This window comes from Colossoma macropomum, unplaced genomic scaffold (assembly GCF_904425465.1).
Source record: "Colossoma macropomum unplaced genomic scaffold, Colossoma_macropomum, whole genome shotgun sequence".
Taxonomy (NCBI): Eukaryota; Metazoa; Chordata; class Actinopteri; order Characiformes; family Serrasalmidae; genus Colossoma; species Colossoma macropomum.
This window is the reverse complement of record NW_023495965.1, coordinates 1,442,501-1,467,519: the sequence shown is the minus strand read 5'-3', so window position 1 is coordinate 1,467,519 and position 25,019 is coordinate 1,442,501. Positions and strand designations below refer to the sequence as shown.

Genomic DNA, 25,019 nt, shown 5'->3' with positions numbered 1-25,019 from the left:
GGTATGTGGAGTGTGATTGGGGTATGTGGAGTGTGTTGAGGGGTATGTGGAGTATGATTGGGGTATGTGGAGTACGATTAGGGGTATGTGGAATACGTTTGGGGTATGTGGAGTACGATTAGGGGTATGTGGAGTACGATTAGGGGTATGTGGAGTGTGTTGAGGGGTATGTGGAGTACGATTGGGGTATGTGGAGTACGATTAGGGGTATGTGGAGTACGATTAGGGGTATGTGGAGTGTGTTGATGGGGTATATGGAGTGTGTTGAGGGGTATGTGGAGTGTGATTGGGGTATGTGGAGTGTGTTGAGGGGTATGTGGAGTATGATTGGGGTATGTGGAGTATGATTAGGGGTATGTGGAGTGTGTTGAGGGGTATGTGGAGTGTGTTGAGGGGTATGTGGAGTATGATTGGGGTATGTGAAGTGTGTTGAGGGGTATGTGGAGTGTGTTGAGGGGTATGTGGAGTGTGTTCAGGGGTATGTGGAGTATGATTGGGGTATGTGGAGTACGATTAGGGGTATGTGGAGTATGATTGGGGTATGTGGAGTGTGGTTGGGGTATGTGGAGTGTGTTCAGGTGTATGTGGAGTGTGTTGAGGGGTATGTGGAGTATGATGAGGGGTGTGTGGAGTATGATTGGGGTATGTGGAGTATGATGAGGGGTATGTGGAGTATGATGAGGGGTGTGTGGAGTATGATTGGGGTATGTGGAGTATGATGAGGGGTATGTGGAGTATGATGAGGGGTGTGTGGAGTATGATTGGGGTATGTGGAGTACGATTAGGGGTATGTGGAGTATGATTGGGGTATGTGGAGTGTGATTGGGGTATGTGGAGTGTGTTCAGGTGTATGTGGAGTGTGTTGAGGGGTATGTGGAGTATGATGAGGGGTGTGTGGAGTATGATTGGGGTATGTGGAGTATGATGAGGGGTATGTGGAGTATGATTGGGGTATGTGGAGTATGATGAGGGGTATGTGGAGTATGATTGGGGTATGTGGAGTATGATTGGGGTATGTGGAGTGTGTTGAGGGGTATGTGGAGTGTGTTGAGGGGTATGTGGAGTATGATTGGGGTATGTGGAGTATGATTGGGGTATGTGGAGTATGATGAGGGGTATGTGGAGTATGATTGGGGTATGTGGAGTATGATTGGGGTATGTGGAGTGTGTTGAGGGGTATGTGGAGTGTGGTGAGGGGTATGTGGAGTGTGTTGAGGGGTATGTGGAGTGTGTTGAGGGGTATGTGGAGTATGATGAGGGGTATGTGGAGTATGATTGGGGTATGTGGAGTATGATGAGGATGAGTTATATAAGCAGTATATTGTGGACTGTGTGGGGTGGTTTTCTCTGCTGCTAGACTTCCTTCCTTTGCTATGGTAACTGTATCCTGTCGGACTCTCAGAGTGAGGGCAGATAAAATTAGCCGAGCGGCGCTGAAATGGCTCTTTCAGCAGGGTTAACAGGAAGGTGGATTACAGTGGGTAGGGAGGCTAATGTTTCCACACGCTAGCAGCACCGCCCTCTGCCACACCTCTGCCTCGGCCTGAACTGTGAAAAGATAAAAGTAGCTCTAAAAACGTAGTTTCCTCTCTGTCACTCCTCAGTCTGGCAGGACCCTCAGCGGTTTGAACTTTCAACAGATGCTTCTTCAGTGCACTTCGGCACAGCTCAGTTAACAGGGAGCTCGTCTGAGTTTACCACATGTATTTAAGTCTGTTTTCTTTTGAGTTAATCTCGAAATTCATGAGTTTATGAGGACCTTCTGAACACATCCTTAGCTGGAGAGTTGTTTTCAGTGTAATAAAGTTTGTAAATTTGAGGGAGATGTCACAGAACAAGAGGAATTGTGGAACATGAAGACCGTATTCCATCTCCAGGGTGGGCTTAGTTTTTTTTAAATCATTTTCTAAGAATGTTGATACGAAATAATCTAGAAAAAGTATATTGTTAAAGGATTTTGACCATCTCACCCAGCTCTAGCTCTACCACACATCGTCCTAGATGAAATACTCATATCCCTTAAATTGGTTAAGAAGAAAAATGAAGGCTAGCAGCCGTCTGGACGTCACAATGTAGCTCCAGTGCTAAAAATAAAGGAGCAAACTTCAGACTCCAAACATGTCTTGGCTGGTCAGCCGCATTTGGGGTAATGGAGGGGGGGAGCTGGTGGAATCTGACTTTTTATAAAGCCTAAATCGGTGATGAGCCTTGTGGGATAATTACTGCGCAGTGTTGCCAACTCGTGTGGGTTTGAATCAAGTTGAACTCACTCTGAAGATCGTAGCTTCTTTTACTTCTATTTCTTTCCCTCCAGCAGTTTGATGTCTTACAGATTAGCTAGCCCAGCTGTGAGAACTGTGCGCTAATACAGAGTCTTCAAATATTGTAGCACACGAGTTAGCAACAGCGTGCGGCCGCTCCCTGCGCCTGGGCTTCGGTGCAATTCTCTGGTTCCAGAGCTTATCGGTGCTTCATTCCCTGTAGACGACTGTAAGCGCTGCGATGGAGCCTGTCGGGCTCCGCTGGGCTGGCATGTGTTGACTAGCGCTGATGCTAAGCTAATTTTTCTCTGCATGCCGCCTCTGAGACTTCGGCACTGCATGCGGCGGAGCATGGGTTTGGGTTCTGCTTCGTTATTCAGAATGAATGTGAGAACGTTCTGAGAAGGAGCTCTGCTGGGTGAGCTGTGTAGAGTGTGTAGGTGTGTTTTTGAGCTTCTAGCGGAGGAACGGTGAGTGAACAGAGCTCATGAAGGTAAGAAAGGTTCAGAACAAACGCACCTTCTTCACTGACGCTGACGCCCTTTAGAAACCACACCGATGCAGGAACTGGAGGTTGGTTGCTTATTAATATGTACTAGTTGATTAGTTGTGATTCACCCTAATGTAAGAAAAAACGAGCGTTTCGGACGTCAACGAAGAATATAGTGTTAGTCTCTTGATGTTAGGAGTCGACAGAGATACATGGACCTTCTAATGCAGACACCAGAATCTAACCCCTCATGTCAAACTACATTTCTGTGAACTGTTTTTTATCAGTCTGACAACCAAACAAACTTTTGTTAATCAAGCTAAATGCTAACTAGTGACCAGTAACAAGTTGCCCGCTACGCACACCAAGACCACAATGATCCTTCGTCATCCCATCTTAAAAAATTATTAAAAGATAAAAGTTATGAGTTTTCTTTTGAAGTGTTTATTAGTTAGTAATCAAAATGTGCTTGCATGTTTGTCAACATGTACATCACTTTGTTTCCTGCAGGTGTGTTTTTGTTGCAGCACCCTTTCGACATTGTTGACAAACCGCGTTCTGTTATTGTTCAGTTTGCATTTCAGTCAGACGGCCCCTTCCTGTTAAAGTAGGCAGTTGTTAGCCTAGCTTAGTTTCCCACTAACAAAATGACGCACTTAGGACGTTCGCAGAGTAGCGATGAAAGTAGTAAGGATGTTATATATCCCAGTGTTCCAAGAACATCCCCTTGCTTTTATAGTAAACATTTACAGTATTTACAGTTTTACTTTTTAACGTTACTTGGACTTTTTTTATTGTTAGGATCCTTCTCCTGTCGCCTTGTAACACATCGTCCTTTAAAGCATCTGAAACCTACCTATTGAACCTACTATACACTGGGTTTCATTATATGATAAACGTATTCCATTCTAAAATATTGTATCAGATATTAAAACAATATTTTCAAATGTTTATAGTTTTTTTTAAGCAATGTAACTAATTAATATTCTCTGAATGTTCTTGTTGACCATGCTGTGAACGGCACACGACCAAATATTTACGTTGATGATTGTCTCCTGAATGTCGTAACTGAAACGTGATTTCATATAGCGGAATTCTTTCAAACGTTCATAAATTTCCCAGTACATCCTCCTAATTCTTTACACATAATGTTATTCAGTGGTTTTAAATAGAGCGTCCACTCACGTTAAGAGGTCATCCCTTGATAGCTGGGTTTGTGTAGTGCTTCCACACTAGTGAAATACTTTGAGCTAAAACTGCTTCTGTTTTTAATATTTTACTAAAATCAGAAGCTCACAGCGCCAACTAGTGGATATATCAGATGACCACTCTGTTCACCCTTAGCAGAAACTCTCTCAAACCCAGTTCATTTCATATTGGAATGATCTTGGTGCCGCCGTGGCGTCGTCATCCCCTTCACTCAGTTTCTTTGTCGGCGGCTGTTTGTTCCTCCAGAAGGATTTGGGTCAGGGAGTATTTGGGCCAGCTAATAGCAGGACTCCATTCACACTCTCAGCACAGCTAACGGCTCTCAGAGCAGCACTGCGGGCCAGGAGTGATAACTGCCGCTTTGATATCTGCATCGGCTGATACAGCCTATATTTATAGCATTTATCCATAAATATGGATATTAAGTGATTATGTCACGGTTACTCAGCAGTAGAGTAGGTGTTCTTTGTGCTAGCATAGCATCATGAATTAAAGCATCATGATAAAAAACACTAAATGTTACACAAATCAGTGTTTCTCAGCTCACAGGATCCATTTACTGCTGCAACTCTCTCAAACCTGCGTTCCAAATCTGCAGATTCAGTAACACTCTGAAAAATAAAGGTGCTAAAAAGGGTTTCACGCCATAGAAGAACCACTTCTGGTTCCTGAAAGGACCTTATAGTGAATTGTTCTTTAAATAACCCTTTTTGTAAATTAGATTTGTGACTGAAGAAGCTTTCTCCAGTTTGAACAATGTCCACTTAATGTAAAGGGTCATAGAACCGAACATTCAAGCCAAGAACCATGTAGGAACCTTTATTTTTGAGAACAGCACAGTGAGGACGTGTACAGTTGAGTGTGTCCGTGTTAACGTGCCGTATCTATGTGTATGTGTGTCTGTGTGGCCGTGTGGCCGGTTCTCTGCAGATAAATGGGTCGTTTAAGCTGGGCGCGGCCCGCGTGCTGTCGGGTTGGCAGTGTCTAGTGCCAGCGCTGCAGGACAACGGCAACATGAACGGCAGCTCGGAGCAGCAGGACATCCTGCCCCCAAACTGCATGGTGAAGGACCGCTGGAAAGTGGTGAGTCCAGCTTTTTCTACTGTTCTCACAGGTCGCAGTTTTCGAGCTACAACCACAAAACTGTCACAGAGCCCTGTAGGAGAACAGTGCGCTTGTGCTCTTGGGACCGACTGCGTGTACAGTTTTCATACAGTGTTCATTCAAGCAGGATTTTTCCCCCATTAGAAAGGAATGTTGAGAAAATCTCTCACACTGACCCTCATAGACATTACATACCGGCTCATACTAGCACATACTCTATATATACGCATATTAACAACCAACTGGGATACCATAGCAACGCCCTAGCAACACCTCAGCAACCACCTAAAATAACATAGCAGTGGCCAAGCTACACCTTAGCAGCCACCTGAGATACCATAGCGACACCTTAGCAACCACCTAGGATACCTTAGCTACACCTTAGCAACCATGTTGGATACCATAGCTACACCTTAGCAACCACCTAGGATACCGTAGCCACACCTTAGCAACCACGTTGGATACCACAGGAACACCTTAGCAACCACCAGGGACATAACAGCAATGGCCTAGTCACACCTTAACAACCACCTGGGATACCATAGCTACACCTTAGCGACCGCCTGCGATACCATAGCTACACCTTCCCATTTGTGGTTAACTGTTTAAGTACTAGATTCTGTGTAAAGGGCAGGTCAGGATGAGGTGCGGTGCTGTGAGGGTCCAGCGCTCAGCTCAGAGGAGGTGATGGGAGAGTGAGATCAGCTGGAGCTGTGAGGTGCAGTGGGCCGGCGGTGCTGAGCGGTAGATTGCGTAAGAGATGATTTCACGGCTCATTTGGTCGTGATCTCCGAGAGCCGCCTGTCAGGAAGCATCACGGACAGGAAGAGCTCCACACAGCCGACACACTGCTCTGAGAGAGTGTGAGAGTGTGCACCGACACTTTGCAGTGATGCACAGCTAGTTTGTTCCAGTTCAGCATCTTACCAGCTAAGAACACAGACGTGACTCTGTGATTAACCTGTGAGCAGCTCAGTGAAGCTGCCTGTTTGACTCAGGAGGTTTTCGTACAGAAGCTCGTTTCCACCTGGTTCCTGTTTCAGGTTCAGAGCGACGCATTAGAAAGAATTAGAATTACTTCATTTACAAAATGTATAAAGTACACAGGAGTTCATCTCTATTAGGCCAGAACAGTGATTTATTCTCTCAAGACTTCAACTCTGAGTCAGAATAACGACAAAGTTGGAAAAATGAATTGCTGTTCGTCCAGAAAGAATGTTATGATTTCAACATAGTGACTGTTTTGAGAAAATAAGACAGGACAGAGAAAAATACGTGACTGTTTTGGTCGCTCTGGGCTGGAGGGATGAGCTGGAGTGGAGTTTTGTGCTGAGTACATTTAAAAATCGTGTGAAACTGTAAAATCTATGTTTGATTTCACTTTCGCTCATTTGATTCTGGGCGAAACCAAACAATGAAAACACCCCAGCGCACAGTAATAACAGAGTAATAACAGCTTTAGTGAAGCAGGAATTTTAGAGCCGAAGAGTTTTAATGTGCTTTTAACAGTGTTTACTCTCAGTGTTGGTAAACTGGAGAAGATCATTCATTATAATAATCTCCTCCCAGGCTATAAATATGCAAATGAGGCACCGGAGCAGCCCCACCCCTTTTACCTTTTATGGACACTAAAGAGGCTCTACTTATAAAATCACAACAGACTGCAGGTAGAGATGAAGACTTTTACCACGAATAAGAGCGAACAACACGGTAAAAATACTGCATTTATATGACGCATTGTGACATTTTTACAGAACGTCATACAAATATATTATTAAACAAAATATCCATTTAAAAAAAACAAAAAAACTTCATTTGTTTATAAAAATACAAAGACTTGTATTTTGTAAATGCGGCTGATCAGCTGAGACGTGTTTCATGTGCTTCTGTAGTTTTAGCTCTGGAGCTACGAGGCTAATGTAGCTAACAGGTGATGGGAGCTAATCCTCCACTAATCAGCATCAGATGCATAACATTCAGCTCAGACTGTCATTAATAGCTTATTCAGGTGTGCAGTTAGCGTCATGCTAATTTGTGGTGTATAAGCTTCTATTACTGGTTAGCTACATTAGCTTTGTAGCTCCAATGCTAAAGCTGAAGACTGATCAGTGATTGGCTGACTGGGTGGGAGTGATCGTACTGGATTATTTTGTAGAATAAAAGTCCCTCCACTGCTGAGCATCAAACACACCCACACTGTTGGCTGAGAGCGTCTGACCATTTTCTCCGTGTGCTGTCCAGCTGAAGAAGATTGGTGGTGGGGGCTTTGGGGAGATTTACGAGGCGCTGGACCTGCTGACCCGGGAGAACGTGGCACTGAAGGTGGAGTCGGCCCAGCAGCCCAAACAGGTGCTGAAGATGGAGGTGGCCGTGTTGAAGAAGCTGCAGGGTAGGAGATCTGTCACCTCTGCACCTCCACAGCTCTGCACCTCCACATCTCTGCACCTCCACAGCCCCACAGCTCCACAGCCCCACACCCTCCACACGTCCACAGCTCAACATCTCCACACCTCCACACGTCCACAGCTCAACATCTCCACACCTCCACAGCTCAACATCTCCACACCTCCACAGCTCTGCACCTCCACACCTCCACAGCTCCACAGCCCCACACCTCCACAGCCCCACACCTCCACGGCTCCACACCTCCACAGCTCAACATCTCCACACCTCCACAGCCCCACACCTCCACAGCTCTGCACCTCCACAATTCAACAGCCCCACCCCTCCACAGCTCCACACCTCCACAGCTCTGCACCTCCACATGTCCACAGCTCAACATCTCCACACCTCCACAGTCCCACATCTCCACAGCTCTGCACCTCCACATGTCCACAGCTCAACATCTCCACACCTCCACAGCTCAACATCTCCACACCTCCACAGCTCTGCACCTCCACAGCTCCACAGCCCCACACCTCCACACATTCTCTATCAATCTTTAAAAAACGATTTCATGATGCAAAGAACCTTTAAACCATGCGAAGTGTGTTCACGGCTCTATATAGAACCATTTCCTTTACTAAAGAACCCTTGAAGAGCAATCTTTTTTAAGAGGGTCCAAATATTTCCAGAATACATGAACAGCACCTGTTTAACCTCACAGTGCAGGACGCTCTCCAGCTCATCCTGCAACAATGACAGATATACAGTGTACTGTAGTGTATTACACACTGACAGACATGAACAGAACAGCATTTAACACTCGAATACAACCTAAACTATCCGTCACTTCACTTAAAGATTTATAACGTGTTTATAAGTGTTAATATGTATTATAGGTGCTTATTATTAAGCTCTTTTGTTTAAAAGTGATTATAATAGATAGCAACACTTTTTACATGTTCATCAAATTATTAATTATCATATATTATTACAGCCTTTTTTATAAGAGTTTATAAGCATTGTTGCAACCTTACAAAGAGTTATAAGCACATTTATAACTATTAATGAATACAGGCTTCATAGAAAGTGATACAGGATTATAAATAGAGGTTTAAAAGATCCAGTTTCCTTTATTCTCATATGCTGATCATCTAAAACAGCAGCTATTTGCTAAAATAATAATAATAATAATACGTATTATTTACGGACCACTTTTCACAACCATATATTTACCCTTATATATAGTAATGTATGGAATGGTGATGATGGAAAATAGTGGAAAATCTGAAATAATACGTTTTCTTTGGGGACTGTTTTGCCTCACAGCGCCCTGCATGTATCCCTCCACCATGAATGGAGTTTAAGTTCTCTAAACTATCATAAAACAGTGTCTCAGTCATCAGGCAGTGAATTCATAACCATTTACTGTAGGAACTTTCTGTGAGGGAGCTTTTAGAGGTGGACGTCTGGTTCCTATCACCACCACTGTGAACAGTTCTGACTCGGTAAGATTATCTAGAACAGAGCGTTTCACACCAAACCACTCTGAATGATGATGCAGGAATTCTGGGAAATCTGTTGGGGTTTCCCTTTAAAGTCATGGCTGAGGCACGTGGAGCTCAGATCTGCAGCACGTTCTGCGTGAAGCGGCAGTAATGAGGCAGACGTGACGGCGGTCATGTGATGGAGACACAGTGTGATGTCATACAGCTCACGGTCATCAGAGAGAGAGAACACACTCCGGTCTGACCGCTGTGTGTCTGTGAGGACGTTCAGCTGCTCTCGCCGCCAAAAATAACCCAAAACTGCAGCTTTTATTAGAAAACGGGAAAGAGGCCAAAGCTGAAGCTCTTCTCTGTGTTTAATATTAATCCGCAGGTTTTTAAAGGCATTTTTAGCCGAGGATGATTTTAAAGTGATGTAATATTAATTTGCATCTGAGCGCCATCTGCTGTTTAAACACACAGAGCTGTGAAAATCAGCTTTAAATGTTGTTAATGTGTTTATTACGTTTTTCCCCTCAAACTGCAGAGAAACTATTAAAAACAAAAAGTATTGAGATCTTAGATATTTACAGTGTTCTGATCAGTTTAAACCCAAGACATTAATAGAGACAGTAATCAGCTGAATATATACACACTTTTTATCAAGAGGAGTCCGTCCCAAACCCCAACCCCTAAATTTACACTTCTGAAAATAATACATACGTTTTTTGTATTTTTTTCAATGTTGTTTTGTAAAATATTTCTTTTATTTCTTCTAAAGTGAAGTTGAAAGATTTACATTTGAGTTTAATGTTTAAATAAAAACACTGTCCCCCGTTTTTTGTCACTGTTTTAATATGTGGGTGGGGCCTTATTTTAGCCCCGCCCCTGTATATCAGAGCAGGAAGTGAGGCTGCATCCCTGTCCCTCATGGCCACATGGTGAGCAGTTAGATCCCATTGTTTTGAAGTAAATGAGTCCCGAAGTCTGTAAATCAGTGTGGAACATTAAGAATCGCCATATTTTCTGCAGTTCAGCACTTTTTAGTGTTTTAGTGTAAAATATGATGATTTTCTGTGTGAACAGCTGTTCAAAGCTGTGTTTGCTGGCTGTGTTTTTGGGTTCTACTCTAAGTGAACCAGCACAGAGACGCTACTCACCACCAACTTCGAAACAAAAAATCGAATCTAAGCTAAATGAATGAAAACATTTTACTCTCCAAATTAATGTTTTCAGTAGAGATGTGTGTGTAGATTAATGTCCATGACGTTTTTGTCAATAACAACGTTTGAATTTGATGCTAATACCAATAGCATGATGGGCTCCCAATATCGGCCACCTTTGGTCATACTGGGTTTCTGTAACTCCCCTTTCTGCCTAAAACAGTGTATTGTGTATACAGGGATATTAGGTTTGTCCTCTGGGGGGCGCCTTCACTCTGTATACGTAAGACTAGTTGCCATAGCAGCAAACTTTTCACCTCAGAGGGGGGGAAGCTAACCGCTAAGACTTTCTCACAGAGACGAACAATCGGTCATAAAACGGAAACTGTGCTGTTTTGTTTTACTTAAAGACTGATTTGAGATTTTGTGCAAGAATAAGGTTTAAATGCTCTACAAAGGCAGGAGCTGCGTTTGTAAAGGTTTCCTCACAGCGATTAGCGAAGAGAGAGAGGATACGCAATTCAGCGAACAGTGAAATTAAGGGATGGTCGGATTCAGGAGGGATGGCATGTCAAAACTGTCACTAGCGAAACAGTCACTACTGAAACGTTTGGTAAAGTTTGGTGTTATGATTGTTTTGGTCGTGACAAAAAGAAACAGTAAATGATTAGTTTTAATAAAATAATCATAATTAGGTTTCGAGTCACTCAGATTAAAAGGGTTTTAGTCTAAAATCAGTTAAAAGTCTGAAACCTGTTACGGCTCTGACTCTGAACCGGCTCAGTAGAATCGTCTGTATCTATGTATGAATCTACGCGTATGAATGTGTAATCAGTGCTGTACAGTTTACGTGTCCGTTCTGTCTGTTTTTCAGGTAAAAACCACGTCTGTAAGTTTATCGGTTGTGGAAGAAACGATAAATTCAACTACGTCGTCATGCAGCTTCAGGTAGACACGGTTTCTCTCCTTCATACACTGAACTAACACTGCGCTCAGTGTTTAACACCACTGATAATAACAGTGAGTCCCACCTGTGATTCAGGGTCTTAATGCTCAGGACATGATCACAGTCCAGGACTGCGGTCATCCACTAGCAGCTAATGCTAAGGCTAACGAATTAGCGTTAGCCGTCCAAACTCCTGTTCTGTCTGATTAAAAACACCTCCCACATCATTCTGAAAGCTAGTTAGAGGGCTGGCTACAGCAGCTGAGCTATGATTGGATATTCAGGATTTAAGGGAGGGGTTTAGTGAATGATTGGTTTGATTGATTCGAGGAAAGTGCATCATATTCTTCATGTTCTTTAGTATACAGTGAAAAATGACGTCTGCAGAAAACTGGAGTAAACAGTGAAATGTTTTACTGTAAAATGCAGTTTATTTTGGAGTTTATGTCTAAATTCTGGTGTTAATATCAACCTTAGAAGTGAGTTGAGATGAAGTCTCAATGTTGTGTTGTATACACTCGTAAACATGCAGTCGCACAAATTAGTGATGACGTGTGTGTGTGTGTGTGTGTGTGTGTGTGTGTGTGTGTGTGTGTAACAGGGCCGTAACCTGGCAGATCTGAGGCGGAGTCAGCCACGAGGAACCTTCACCATGAGCACCACTCTGAGACTGGGCAAGCAGATCCTAGAGGCCATCGAAGCCATTCACTCAGTGGGCTTCCTGCACAGAGACATCAAACCGGTACACAACACACACACCTGCACAAAGACACCTGTACACAACACACACACCTGCACAGAGACACCTGTACACAACACACACACCTGCACAGAGACACCTGTACACAACACACACACCTGCACAGAGACATCAAACCGGTACACAACACACACCTGCACAGAGACACCTGTACACAACACACACACCTGCACAGAGGTCAAAAAGGTCTAAAGAGGACTAAAGAGTGATAAACTGTAAGTAGTGAATACTGTGAGAGCGCCCCCTGCTGTTTATCAGATCGTCACTGATCCCCAGTTTCAGTCTCCATTTCCCAAACGCTTTAGCCGAGCGCGCTAACGTTACTCCTCCTAATAAACAGACACACGTTCAGCTCCGTCTCCTCATTATTCACCACCATCACTGTAATATTTCATCATCAACATTAACACACGAAGGTGATCAGAGGGGCGGTGGAGATCGAGTCTGCAGCGTCTGAGATCTTTAAAACGCAGAGTTAGAAAAGAAAATCATCTCACAGTGAAAGCAGCGTTTTACAGTAGGAATAAATGGAGCTCATTATGCTGGTAGTGAACTATGCTGCTGACACAGCTGCCTAAAAACCATAGAAACGGACCTTAAACAGAAGTGAGGACCCTGTTGGGGTTCATCCTAAAGTTAGGACAGGATTTAGGAGGTTTAGTCTAGTTAGGATGTTTGTGTGATGCTGTTTTCTGATCTGGAGTTCATGATGAGATTATGAAGTTAGGAGCTGTTATTCTGTAACAGATACTGTCCGAAATTCAATCCCTACTGAAGTCGTCATGGAGACTAATCAGATTTCAGCGTGTAGATGTTTCTGTAATACGGCTCCTGTGCTGTAATATCTGAAAGCTGATATTAATTTCTGTTTGTGTTTCAGTCTAATTTCGCTATGGGGAGACTTCCGTCCACCTGCAGGAAGTGCTACATGCTGGACTTCGGGCTCGCGCGACAGTACACCAACACCAACGGAGAAGTGCGACCGGTACGTTACTCTGTCCAGCTCAGCGGTCAGGACATCACTGCCCGTAAGGCAGAATGGTCTGAAAGTCTGAACGTAGCTTTCAGTCAGGATTCAGTCTTTGGAGTTTCCCCTCTAACTCAGATGTGGTGGATCAGCCGAGACGTGTTTACTGTCTTACTAGAGCTGCAAGGCTAATGTAGCAGCATGGAGCTAACAGAATGCCAGAAACATCAAACACCAGAATGTTCTGTCTGTGATGCTGCAGCGGAGCTGGAAACTCAGTCAGGGTGTTGTGTGGTGGTGATGTGCAGTGAGGCTCTCTTGCTACCACTCGGTGGTTAGCTTTCGCTCGGTGGTTAGCTTTCGCTCTGTGGTTAGCTTTCCCTCGGTGGTTAGCTTTTGCTCGGTGGTTAGCTTTCGCTCTGTGGTTAGCTTTCCCTCGGTGGTTAGCTTTCCCTCGGTGGTTAGCTTTCTCTTGGTGGTTAGCTTTTGCTCGGTGGTTAGCTTTCTCTTGGTGGTTAGCTTTCGCTTGGTGGTTAGCTTTCTCTTGGTGGTTAGCTTTCGCCGGGAGTTAGCTTTCGCTCGGTGGTTAGCTCTCTCGGTGGTTCGCTTTCGGTCGGTGGTTAGCTTTCTCTTGGTGGTTAGCTTTCTCTTGGTGGTTAGCTTTCTCTTGGTGGTTAGCTTTCGCTCAGTGGTTAGCTTTCTCTTGGTGGTTAGCTTTCACTTGGTGGTTAGCATTCTCTTGGTGGTTAGCTTTCTCTTGGTGATTAGCTTTCACTTGGTGGTTAGCTTTCACTTGGTGGTTAGCATTCTCTTGGTGGTTAGCATTCTCTTTGTGGTTAGTTTTCTCCTGGTGGTTAGCTTTCTCTTGGTGGTTAGCTTTCTCTTGGTGGTTAGCTTTCTCTTGGTGGTTAGCTTTCACTCAATGGTTAGCTTTCACTTGGTGGTTAGCATTCTCTTGGTGGTTAGCTTTCTCTTGGTAGATTAGGCCCACTCAGTTTACATTGATGAAGGAGAATCTTGGCGAAATACATCAGCCATTTAGAGCACATTGTAAAGTTAGTCAGAGGATGTAATTTGTGCAGCTCCACACAGTTTAACTGTGTGATGATTTAGGCCTGTAGTTAGCACTGTGCTAATTAGTGGGGTATAAACTTCCATTACTCATTAGCTACATTAGCCTCAGAGCTCCAGAAACTAAAGAAGCAACTTCAGACAGTAAACACATCTTGGTTGGTTGACCACAGTGGTTGACTCTCTCTCTCTCTCTCTGTCTGTCTGTCTGTCTGTCTGTCTGTCTGTCTCTCTCTCTCTCTCTCTCTGAATGCAGTAGTCTGAATATTTAATGTTGGTGAATGCATCAGTCTGTTGTGCCCCCAGGCTCAGCTGGAGAGAATGCATTTCTCTCTCTCTCTCTCTCTCTCTCTCTCTCTCTCTCTCTCTGTCTCTCTCTCTCGCTCTGTCTCTCTCTCTGTCTCTCTGTCTCTTTCTCGGTATCTCTCTCTGTCTCTCTCTCTCTCTGTCTCTCTCTCTCTCTCTGTTTGTCTCTCTGTCTCTCCCTCTTATATTTCTCTTCCTGTATTGCTGTACTATTGCGGTAGGCCAGCATGTGTTTGCTGACCCTCTCTGGCCTTCACAGTGGGTTTTCTGCAGAGGGTTCTCCGTCAGTGGCGGTGCTGCTGGCGTTCCTGTGATTCTGAATATGATATGAATGATTAATAACAGCAGTATAAATACCTGGATGTGTTTTCTCCTGTTCTGCTGTGCAGGGCAGACCTGCACTGGAGAATCAGCGACTAAACAGGATTTTTAAAAAGAATTTCTCTAAAATCCACTTCTTAAAATATGACCATCTCAGATTTGAACAATGTCATTGTGTTCAGTAGATCGTGCATAAAAGTTCACTCTTGTATCATGATTAGTTAGAGATATAGAGGCTTTTAATGTTTAATGTTTAATAAGTTTTGAACCATTAAAGCTAGATGTGTCAAATTTTCAGTGATTGTTCTCTGATTTAATGCATGTTTAAACACATACAGTGTTAATACAGAAATGCATGATTTTCTTTTGTTTTCTGAAAATTTTGGAATTTTTTTACGGCATTGGAGTAAATTTGGTCCTTTATATCTCCACAATGAAGAACATCAGATCTTTCATATTTTGGTATTTGTTACTTACATTGCATAACTCTTTTGGTAACTAGGTGTTAGCATGATAGCCATAAACATTTTAAAATTATCAGCCATTATGCTGCATGTTATTCACATCTGATAAAGTTATTTATAAAATAATGTATATTATTGAAAATAACACATTTCAATTAACAAATCTACCAAATATGAAGTTTAAGCACTTACATACATTTTATATATATATATATATATATATATATATATATATATATATATATATATATATAGTGTTAATGAACTTATTACATTAAACCCATTTGGGCAGTAAGTGTGTTTTTGCCAGTAAAATCATTGTATATCATTAAAATAAATGCAAATAAACATAAATACAGTAAAACGTAACATTCCAGATTTCTCCCTCAGCTTCACACAGATTTATTATATTCCACCTGCAGCTCCTGATTTTACATAATGACGTGTTGATTAGATAAAGCAGGTATTGATGATTATCTACAGTTAATAGTGAGCTTCGTCGAGGAGAGGGCAGGAAACGATTAAACAAACACACTGACGCACAGAAACACTTGTTTTGTTAATATTATTTGTATTTATTCTAATATTAGTGTTATATTAGTGACCAGATAAACAGATTTTATATCTAATTTTCTCTCTTCATTGACCTTTTATACATTGCATGTTTTTGGGTTTTAATTATTTCTCATGATTTTTATTATTTTTGTGTATTTTTTGTGTTTCAGCGTTTTTTGGAGTTTTGATTTCAGACGTGCATGCCCCCCCCCGCCTGCCTCCGCAAACACTGCCCCCTACTGTACGGGCAGAGGGTCATTGTGAGTTTCACCATATCCACCTATGTTCTTCTGTTCTACATGCCTTTGTTCTTCTGTTCTAGATGGCTTTGTACTTCTGTTCTCCATACCTTTGTTCTACAGTTCTATCCTTTGACATTCTTCTGTTCTAGCATATACGTGGGAACTTTTTAAATTTTAAAATTTTAGTGTTTAGTGTCCGTTTCATCTCTTTGTTCTGGAAACTCTCTCCCTCTCGATGCTACAGAATCCTCCTAATTAAGATTCCAGTTAGGAATCGATCTCGCTATGCTCCGCCCACAAATATATACCCACATAGCCTTAAAAAGCACTTCACACTCACAGATCTTTTTCTCAGGTTCTTTAGGGAACCAAAAGTGGTTCTTCTGTAGCATCACTCAGAGAACACTATGAGGGACCTTTGGGAGTGTAGAGTAGATTAGCTCTTCATCAGTGTAATAATGATCTGACTGAGGAACGACGTATAACTAGAGAAAGTCATTGGGCCCAGGACTGATCCCTGGGGAACACCATGCATAACGTTATTTTAGCTGCAAACTTATTGCAAAGATTCAGCATCATACATCACCTCATGCCATTTTACACCAAACCCCTCTGAAAGACTCTGTTTAGGTTTAATGGAAACTTTGTCCAGCCTCTCAAAAGTAGCCATGAAAGGACACATTTGTGGGTGGAGCCTGTAGAGGTCAGTTAGTAGATGCTTAGTTTTGGTCATTGATTATTGATTATATATTTGTGTTTCAGCCCAGAACTGTAGCTGGTTTCCGCGGGACCGTCCGGTACGCATCAGTGAACGCCCACAAAAACAAAGTGAGTGATGGATGCACACATGTGCACACAAAGATGCACACAATATACATATATATACGTATGTATATATGTACATATACACACACCTATGCAAAAGTTTGTGCGCCCCTGGTCAAATTGATTTTCTGAGTGTGAATAAGTTTACACATCCTCTACAGAGACACACTTCTGCACATTTTAATACACAATTACTGTTTATTTACTGAATTCAACATATTGGACAAAAACCTGTGCTTTAAAGTTTGTACAAGTCATATTTTATGTTTTATTTTCAGCAAATAAACAGTAGCTGCGTATTGAAATGTGCGGACGTGTCTCTCTGTAGAGGACGTGTTAGAAAATCAATAAATACGTGGACTTTGACGAAGGGTGTCTGTGTGTTTCTTGCATTCAACACACAATTTGCCACAGAGTCACACAGAGAGTGTCCCTGACAAAACCAGTCAAACCTTAGCAGTGTTTGTGTTTCCTCCGGGCAGGAAATGGGCCGCCATGATGACCTGTGGTCACTCTTCTACATGCTGGTGGAGTTTGCTGTTGGTCAGCTGCCCTGGAGAAAGATTAAAGACAAGGTACTGCAGCGCTGAGAGCACCGACTGAGATCAGAGAACTTACAGAGAGGAGAATTATCACTCTGTAATGTCTTCGGGGTTTCTCAAACGCTAGAGGGCGCTCACAAGCAAGTCCAAAATGAATGGACTAAGATGGAGCGTTTGAACAAAATCATAGTTTATAAATGCTCAGACATTTGTAACATATGTATAAGAACACAGTCACTTTCTGAACACAGAGCAGCATAAAACATTTTAACACTGCTGTTATATTTTTAAGAGCTTTTAAACTCGAGTTATGGAGTTTAGTACGGCGCCTCATGTACGTTCATGGCGTCAGTGAGCCGAACAGCCGATGAGCTGTGTGTATGTTCTGTGTGTGATGTTCTGACTCTGCACTGATGATCGCAGTGCTGTCACCAACATCGCCCCCTTCTGGTTCTTTCACTTTTTCTGTATGTAAACAAATACTGTTTTAACTGTTATCTGTATTTAAGCATAGTGAGACTAAACTCTCTCCCACTCTGTGGCTGCTCTGCTCTCCTTTTTTTGCCTTTTTTTTTTTTACTATTGTGTGTAATTTGAAAACTCCCTTTACATCAAAAGGTCCTTTCAAAATTACTTTGAAAAAATCTTGTTACATTAACGTCCATTACGTGTTAAGAATGTTTCTTATTTTTGTGGTAAAGATACGACGTTTTCCTCCAACAGTGACAGTATAAACATTTACAGTAAACGCTTCCTCTGCGACAAACACACTGGTGTCTCCTTGTAGCTCCCGCTGTGTAAGCAATACAAGCTGGAACAAGATCTAGCAAGAGCAGCAGTTGGTTCCTCAAGAGTTCTTTAATAGAAACGTTGGGCCTCCTGCGACATCCTCCTAAACGTGTTCTTAAATGTGTTCTTGATAAAGGTTCTAAGAAAAAGTCTCCGTCAGATTCATGACGTGTTCTTAAAGCGCAGAACTGTTCTCACCTTGGTGCTCTTGAGTGTGTGTAGATTCTGTTCTTACCTAAGAACAAACCCTACATAAGAGAACGTTGGTGAATGAGGCTCAATGGTTCTATATACAATATATACAACCTTGACAGGGTAACAGTAGAAGGGCTGTTTTTGGTGCTATATAGAACCATTTCCAAAAAGCTCCACATAGAACAATACACAACGCATTCTCCATCAGTTTGAAAAACATTTTCACCATGCAAAGAACCATTTAAGAATGACTTGGTTCTGTATAGAACTCAGGGTTCTGAACCTGTGAGGAACCATCTTTTATAAGAGTGTAGCTGAGGCTGGGAGGGTGTCCAGTACGGAGGTCCAGAGGTAGCATCTCTGTTATTTGTAGATGATGTTGTCCTTGTGGAACAGTCTGAAGGAGACTGTGATCTAGAACATTTCCCAACTTGGATGAGAGTCTGGTGCCTGTAGTGGAGAACCTCAAGTTCATGATTGATGGAAAATTGGTGCGGCTGGTCAGATCTGGTCAACATTGTGGTCACTGTGCTGTGCTGTGGTGGTAAATCAGGAGCTTCACTGGACAAAGATCTCTGTGTGCCGGCCAGTCTAGGTCCAAACCCTCACCTGTGGTCATGAGCTATAGGTGGTGACCTCAGGTATAAGTTCATGGGTTCAAGTGACAGAATTGAGGTTCTTCTGCAGGGTCTCCATCATAGAGTGAGGAGTTTGGCCACCCAGGAGAACCTCACCAAGCTTCTCTGAGTCAAGCTCAGAAGGTTTGGCTTCTCATAAGAACGCCGTCCTGCTTAGATGGCAGTTTTCGTACTTTGGCATGTCACACAAAGAGAGAAGCCGTTAGAACAAGATCTGAATGAGGTGGAACGTCATTTTAGAGCACAACCTTGAGTGAAGTGCTTCAACTAAACAGATCATTTTACAGCTAAGAAGTCTCTAAAAGAAGAAATATCGGTAACACTTTCTATGAATGTCACCTTTGTAAGCATCTATAAACACATTCATAACATGTTATAATGCATTCGTAAGACATTATAAACATAGCTATAAATTTTTATAAAAATGCATTACACGCATTCTTTTTTATAAATATTTATAACCATGTTTAAAATTCCTTATCAATACATTATAACATGTTATAAATGTTTTTATAGATGCTTACAAATGCAACATTCATAGAAAGTGTTACTGAAATATCTAATCAATATCGGTATCAGATGATGTTGGAGGTTTGAGTATCAGAATTGGTAGTAGGGCTGGACAATATGATGATATTTGGAATTCCGCAAGGCTCTATTTTAGGACCATTATTATTTACATTATGCATGTTACCGTTAGGCACAGTTATAAGTAACCATGGCATTAACTTTCACTGTAACGCAGACGATACGCAACTGTACATATCAGCCAAGCCTGATGACAAATACAGGTTAAAGAAAATAGAGGACTGTGTAAAGATGTGAAAGGCTGGATGTTGCGTAACTTCCTCCTTCTAAACAGTAACAAAACAGAGGTTCTCCTTCTGGGTCCAAAAGTGGCAAGAAATAAATTATCAGATTTAATTTTAAATCTCGCTGACTTTCCAGTTATACCTGGTTCAGCAGCAAAAAACCTTATCATGTCATAATTGATCCAGATTTATCATTCGATCACCACATAGGCAGCATCACTAGGACAGCTTTTTACATCTTCTCAACATCGCCAGAATAAGAAATGCCTTATCGCTGCACGATGCAGAAACATTAGTACAGGCCTTTATTACTTCAAGGCTAGACTATTGTAACGCACTACTATCAGGATGCACCAGCAGGAATTAAAGTAAACTTCAACTAGTTCAAAATGCTGCAGCCAGGGTTCTCACTAAAACTAGAACATCTGATCATATCAGTCCAGTTCTATCATCACTCCATTGGCTGCCTGTTAAATTCCGTATTGATTACAAAATTCTTTTATTGACGTATAAAGCCCTACATGGGCTCCTGAGTACCTGCAAGACCTTATTTCCCATTACGAGCCACCACGATTACTCAGATCACAGAGTGCTGGCTTTTTAATAGTTCCCAGAATTCAGAAGGTTTCATCTGGGGGAAGAGCCTTTTCTTATAAAGCCCCCAAACTCTGGAATGATCTTCCAGAAAATGTTCGGGACTCAGACTCAGTCGCAATCTTCAAATCTAGGCTGAAAACTCACTTGTTTAGTTTAGCTTTTGGTAGTTAATGTTTCCCCTTAGATAAAGGCAGCAGATCCAGGGGTCCATGGACACAGGGAATTATAGTAAACTGAGACTGGTGCTGTCGTCCCGCCGCTCACACGCGAACACTCAGGTTTGTGGACGGTGGAGCGGAGGGATGCCAGATTGTTTCAGGGTGCTCCCGTGTCTGTGTGCCCTTTTGGTTCGCTCCTTTTAGTTAAGCTGTTATAGTCAGATCTGCCGGAGTCGTTAGCCACACTCTGGAAATGTTTTACATACTACTATACATACACCCATACAGAACTAAACTAACTCCATTTCCCTACCTTTTTTCCGAGTAAACGACTGCCCACCTGTCCGGCCGGACACTGATGGATGATTGTCTGTCAAGCTCTCCTGCTACCCGCTTCAGACCAGTTGCCCACGCCCCAGTCGCCGCCACTTGCCTTGGACTAGCTGCCCACCCTACACTGAAGTCTCCTAACTACTACTACTACTACTATTAATATTAGTAGTATAATAATTCTGTAGGTAGTTTGACCAGAGGAGGATGGGTCCCCCCATGTGAGCCTTGGTTCCTCCCAAGGTTTCTTCCCCAGCTCTGAGGGAGTTTTTCCTGGCTTGCTCACCTGGAGGATTTACATTTCATGTTAAAACTTTGTCCTAAATGGATTTCTGGATACTAACTGGTATTGGGAGTAAAACAGTGCAGTGTGTCGTCTCCAGTAATTTTCCATCTGGCTGAGGATGAGAAACGGTTCAGAGCAGCTAACCGTAGAGTTGCCGTGAGAAACCCATGTTTAATGAGAATAAACACACGTTAATGTATATGACAAACAACTGCTCTGTGTCGTGTGTGCAGGAGCAGGTCGGTCAGGTTAAAGAGCGTTATGACCACAGGATGCTGCTGAAGCACATGCCCTCAGAATTCCACATCTTCCTGGACCATGTACTGGCACTGGACTACTACACCAAGCCTGACTACCAGGTACACCATCGTCAAAGATACCAAAGAACAGAAAACTGACCTAACACTGCTGTGCTGGGTAAAGCTGTGCTGTTACACTGCTGTTACAATGTGCTGTGTAACGCTGTGCTGTGTAACACTGCTCTGTTACACTGCTGTTACAATGTGCTGTGTAACGCTGTGCTGTGTAACACTGCTCTGTTACACTGCTGTTACAATGTGCTGTGTAACGCTGTGCTGTGTAATGCTGTGCTGTGTAACGCTGTGCTGTGTAATGCTGTGCTGTGTAACGCTGTGCTGTGTAACACTGCTTTGTAACACTGTGCTGTGTAACACTGCTGTGTAACACTGTGCTGTGTAACACTGCTTTGTAACGCTGTGCTGTGTAACAGCTGTGCTGTGCTGTGTACACTGCTCTGTTACACTGTGCTGTGTAACACTGCTGTGTAACACTGTGCTGTGTACACTGCTGTGTACACTGTGCTGTGTAACACTGCTTTGTAACGCTGTGCTGTGTAACTGTGCTGTGTAACACTGCTTTGTAACACTGTGCTGTGTAACACTGCTTTGTAACGCTGTGCTGTGTAACTGTGCTGTGTAACACTGCTTTGTAACACTGTGCTGTGTAACACTGCTGTGTAACACTGCTCTGTTACACTGTGCTGTGTAACACTGCTCTGTTACACTGTGCTGTGTAACACTGCTCTGTTACATTGTGCTGTGTAACACTGCTTTGTAACGCTGTGCTGTGTAACACTGCTCTGTTACACTGTGCTGTGTAACACTGCTCTGTTACACTGTGCTGTGTAACACTGCTCTGTTACACTGTGCTGTGTAACACTGCTCTGTTATACTGTGCTGTGTAACACTGCTGTGTAACGCTGTGCTGTGTAACACTGCTCTGTTACACTGTGCTGTGTAACACTGCTTTGTAACGCTGTGCTGTGTAACGCTGTGCTGTGTAACACTGCTCTGTTACACTGTGCTGTGTAACACTGTGCTGTGTAACACTGCTGTGTAACGCTGTGCTGTGTAACACTGTGCTGTGTAACACTGCTCTGTTACACTGTGCTGTGTAACACTGCTTTGTAACGCTGTGCTGTGTAACACTGTTTTGTAACGCTGTGCTGTGTAACACTGCTCTGTTACACTGTGCTGTGTAACACTGTGCTGTGTAACACTGCTTTGTAACGCTGTGCTGTGTAACACTGTGCTGTGTAACACTGCTCTGTTACACTGTGCTGTGTAACACTGCTTTGTAACGCTGTGCTGTGTAACACTGCTTTGTAACGCTGTGCTGTGTAACACTGCTGTGTAACACTGCTGTGTAACACTGCTTTGTAACGCTGTGCTGTGTAACACTGCTCTGTTACACTGTGCTGTGTAACACTGCTCTGTTACACTGTGCTGTGTGATACTGCTCTATTATACTGTGCTGTGTAACACCGCTGTGTAACGCTGTGCTGTGTAACGCTGTGCTGTGTAACGCTGTGCTGTGTAACGCTGTGCTGTGTAACACTGCTCTGTTACACTGTGCTGTGTAACGCTGTGCTGTGTAACACTGCTCTGTTACACTGTGCTGTGTAACGCTGTGCTGTGTAACACTGCTCTGTTACACTGTGCTGTGTAACGCTGTGCTGTGTAACGCTGCTGTGTAACGCTGTGCTGTGTAACGCTGTGCTGTGTAACACTGCTGTTACTGTGTGTAACGCTGTGCTGTGTAACGCTGCTGTGTAACGCTGTGCTGTGTAACGCTGTGCTGTGTAACACTGCTCTGTTACACTGTGCTGTGTAACACGTGCTGTCGCCTGCGTGTACGCTGCTGGTACACGCTGTACACTGTGCGTGTACGCTGTGCTGTGTAACATTGGGCTGTGTGTTTGCAGCTGCTGATGTCGGTGTTTGAGAACAGTATGAAGGAGCGAATCATCACTGAGAACGAGCTCTATGACTGGGAGAAAACGGGAACAGACACCATGCTGACGTCCAACAGCGCTACGCAACAGCACACACGGCCGACGGCAGCGATGGTCGGGTAAGACACGAAACACACCCCAGCGGATTCCCGTCTCGCAGGACTTCACTACTGCGGCTGTGATGGTCTGATGGAAGCTGAGCAGATGGAGACTGACGTTATTAGCTGTGGTTGCTTTTTTCAACTGAAACCATTAATCTGAAAGCTTTTAACTGCCTCTGAGTCAGAAATGAGCTTTAAAGAGCAACCATCTCGACCTTCAGCCACACATCTCCCCTGTTCTCCTTCAGCTTCTGTTTAATGGCTGCTAGTCATCATGACGACCCATCATCACCCAAACGTTTGATACGTCTGTATGTCAGTTATGATTTTTTTTACAAATCTTAACAATAGAGTAAACACTAAAAATAAGTTAGCAAACTCTAAGAAAGATGAGTAAATGAGTGATGTAAACACCATTTCATATTGAAAAAGGCATTTATCTTTGTTTATCCTCCACTACGCCCCTGTGGTCGTAACATTAGCTAGTATTAGTATTAGCCTAGTAATCGCTACTGAAATTATTGTAAGGTTTAAATCGAACACTCGCCCAAAACGTTTTTACAGAGATAAAGCTACTGAACTAACGTTACTCTCGTCTGCAGTCATAAACGCTCATGTGATGCACCACCAGATCGTATTTCTGTTACATTTTACTGTGATGTCTTTGATGTTTCTCTTTGATGTTTCTAGGGTGCTAAATATGACCCCTGTCCCGGGTGACCTTCAGAGAGAGAACACTGACGACGTTCTACAGGACGAGCACCTGAGCGACCAGGAGAACGCTCCCCCTGCTGGACGGCCGGAGAGCGGCCCGGCGCCCCCTGATGGAGACGGCTGGGAGGACACTGACTTTAACCGCAACAAACTCAGGATCAGCCTGAGCAAAGTGAGCTGATAATAACTCTGATTAATCACTGTATTCATTATTTCATTTATTAGGACGTTATTTGTGATGTAAATATTATTAGGACTTTATTCTGGATGTTTATTACAACTTACGTTTTTGATATTATGCAGATTTTCTCAGTCATTTTAGAATCCTAATTCTTTATTGTCAGGGTCAGGAGGAGGAGGGTAACCGGGGGTGTGTGTCCTGTATCGCCGCAGAGGGGCGGAGGAGGGGCGGAGTCTCCCAGTGCACAGGTGCGCTCACTCAGGTAAGGAATGAGGAGGATTCTCCCAGCACACAAACACACCAGCCTGCCGTGTTAAAGTGATAGATCAGGTTTACATCCCTGACCACTGTTGGAGTAAGGGGGAAATTCTAGTTTTTGCTGAAGTAGTCCTTTAATATTAGTTAATAAAGTTTAACATCAGCAGTTTCTCACTCAGCATCCAGTCTGTAACAGACATGCAGTCTGTATCTGCAGTTTGCGTTGTGTTTTGTTCCGTAGGTCCAGGATGGACATGCTCGGTTCTCCATCTCGTCACCTCTACTCCTCCCAGCCTGCCCAGATGCTGTCCATAGATGGTTGCCGTGGTGACCGCGGCCGTAATGAGGCCTCAGCATCGGTGGACCCGGAAGCCCACAGTAACGCCTTCATCCGCTCCGTACCGCTCGCCGAGGAGGAGGACTTCGACAGCAAGGAGTGGGTCATCATTGACAAGGAGGCGGAGCTAAGGGACTTCCAGCTCCGCCCAGGCGCAGAGCCGACCACGTCCGGCACCACGGACGAGGAACCGGAGGAACTGCGCCCCCTGGAGGAGGGCGAGGAGCGCCGGAGACACCGGGCGGGGGACCAGGCGGTCCGGCCCAAACTGACC

At 43.5% G+C, this 25,019-nt stretch overlaps 1 protein-coding gene across 1 annotated transcript in view; it reads left to right on the top strand.

Moving 5' to 3' along the window:
• ttbk1a (tau tubulin kinase 1a) overlaps nucleotides 1–25,019 on the top strand; it is a 47,741-nt gene that overhangs the window by 2,201 nt on the left and 20,521 nt on the right. The window contains 13 exon segments of the mRNA XM_036564317.1: nucleotides 4,891–5,043; nucleotides 7,306–7,453; nucleotides 10,971–11,044; nucleotides 11,644–11,784; nucleotides 12,683–12,787; nucleotides 16,491–16,556; nucleotides 17,036–17,128; nucleotides 21,134–21,259; nucleotides 23,125–23,273; nucleotides 23,946–24,141; nucleotides 24,314–24,337; nucleotides 24,339–24,453; nucleotides 24,613–25,019. The exon segment at nucleotides 24,613–25,019 is cut by the window's right edge and continues 162 nt beyond it. Of these exon segments, the coding sequence (XP_036420210.1) occupies nucleotides 4,891–5,043; nucleotides 7,306–7,453; nucleotides 10,971–11,044; nucleotides 11,644–11,784; nucleotides 12,683–12,787; nucleotides 16,491–16,556; nucleotides 17,036–17,128; nucleotides 21,134–21,259; nucleotides 23,125–23,273; nucleotides 23,946–24,141; nucleotides 24,314–24,337; nucleotides 24,339–24,453; nucleotides 24,613–25,019 (1,797 nt within the window).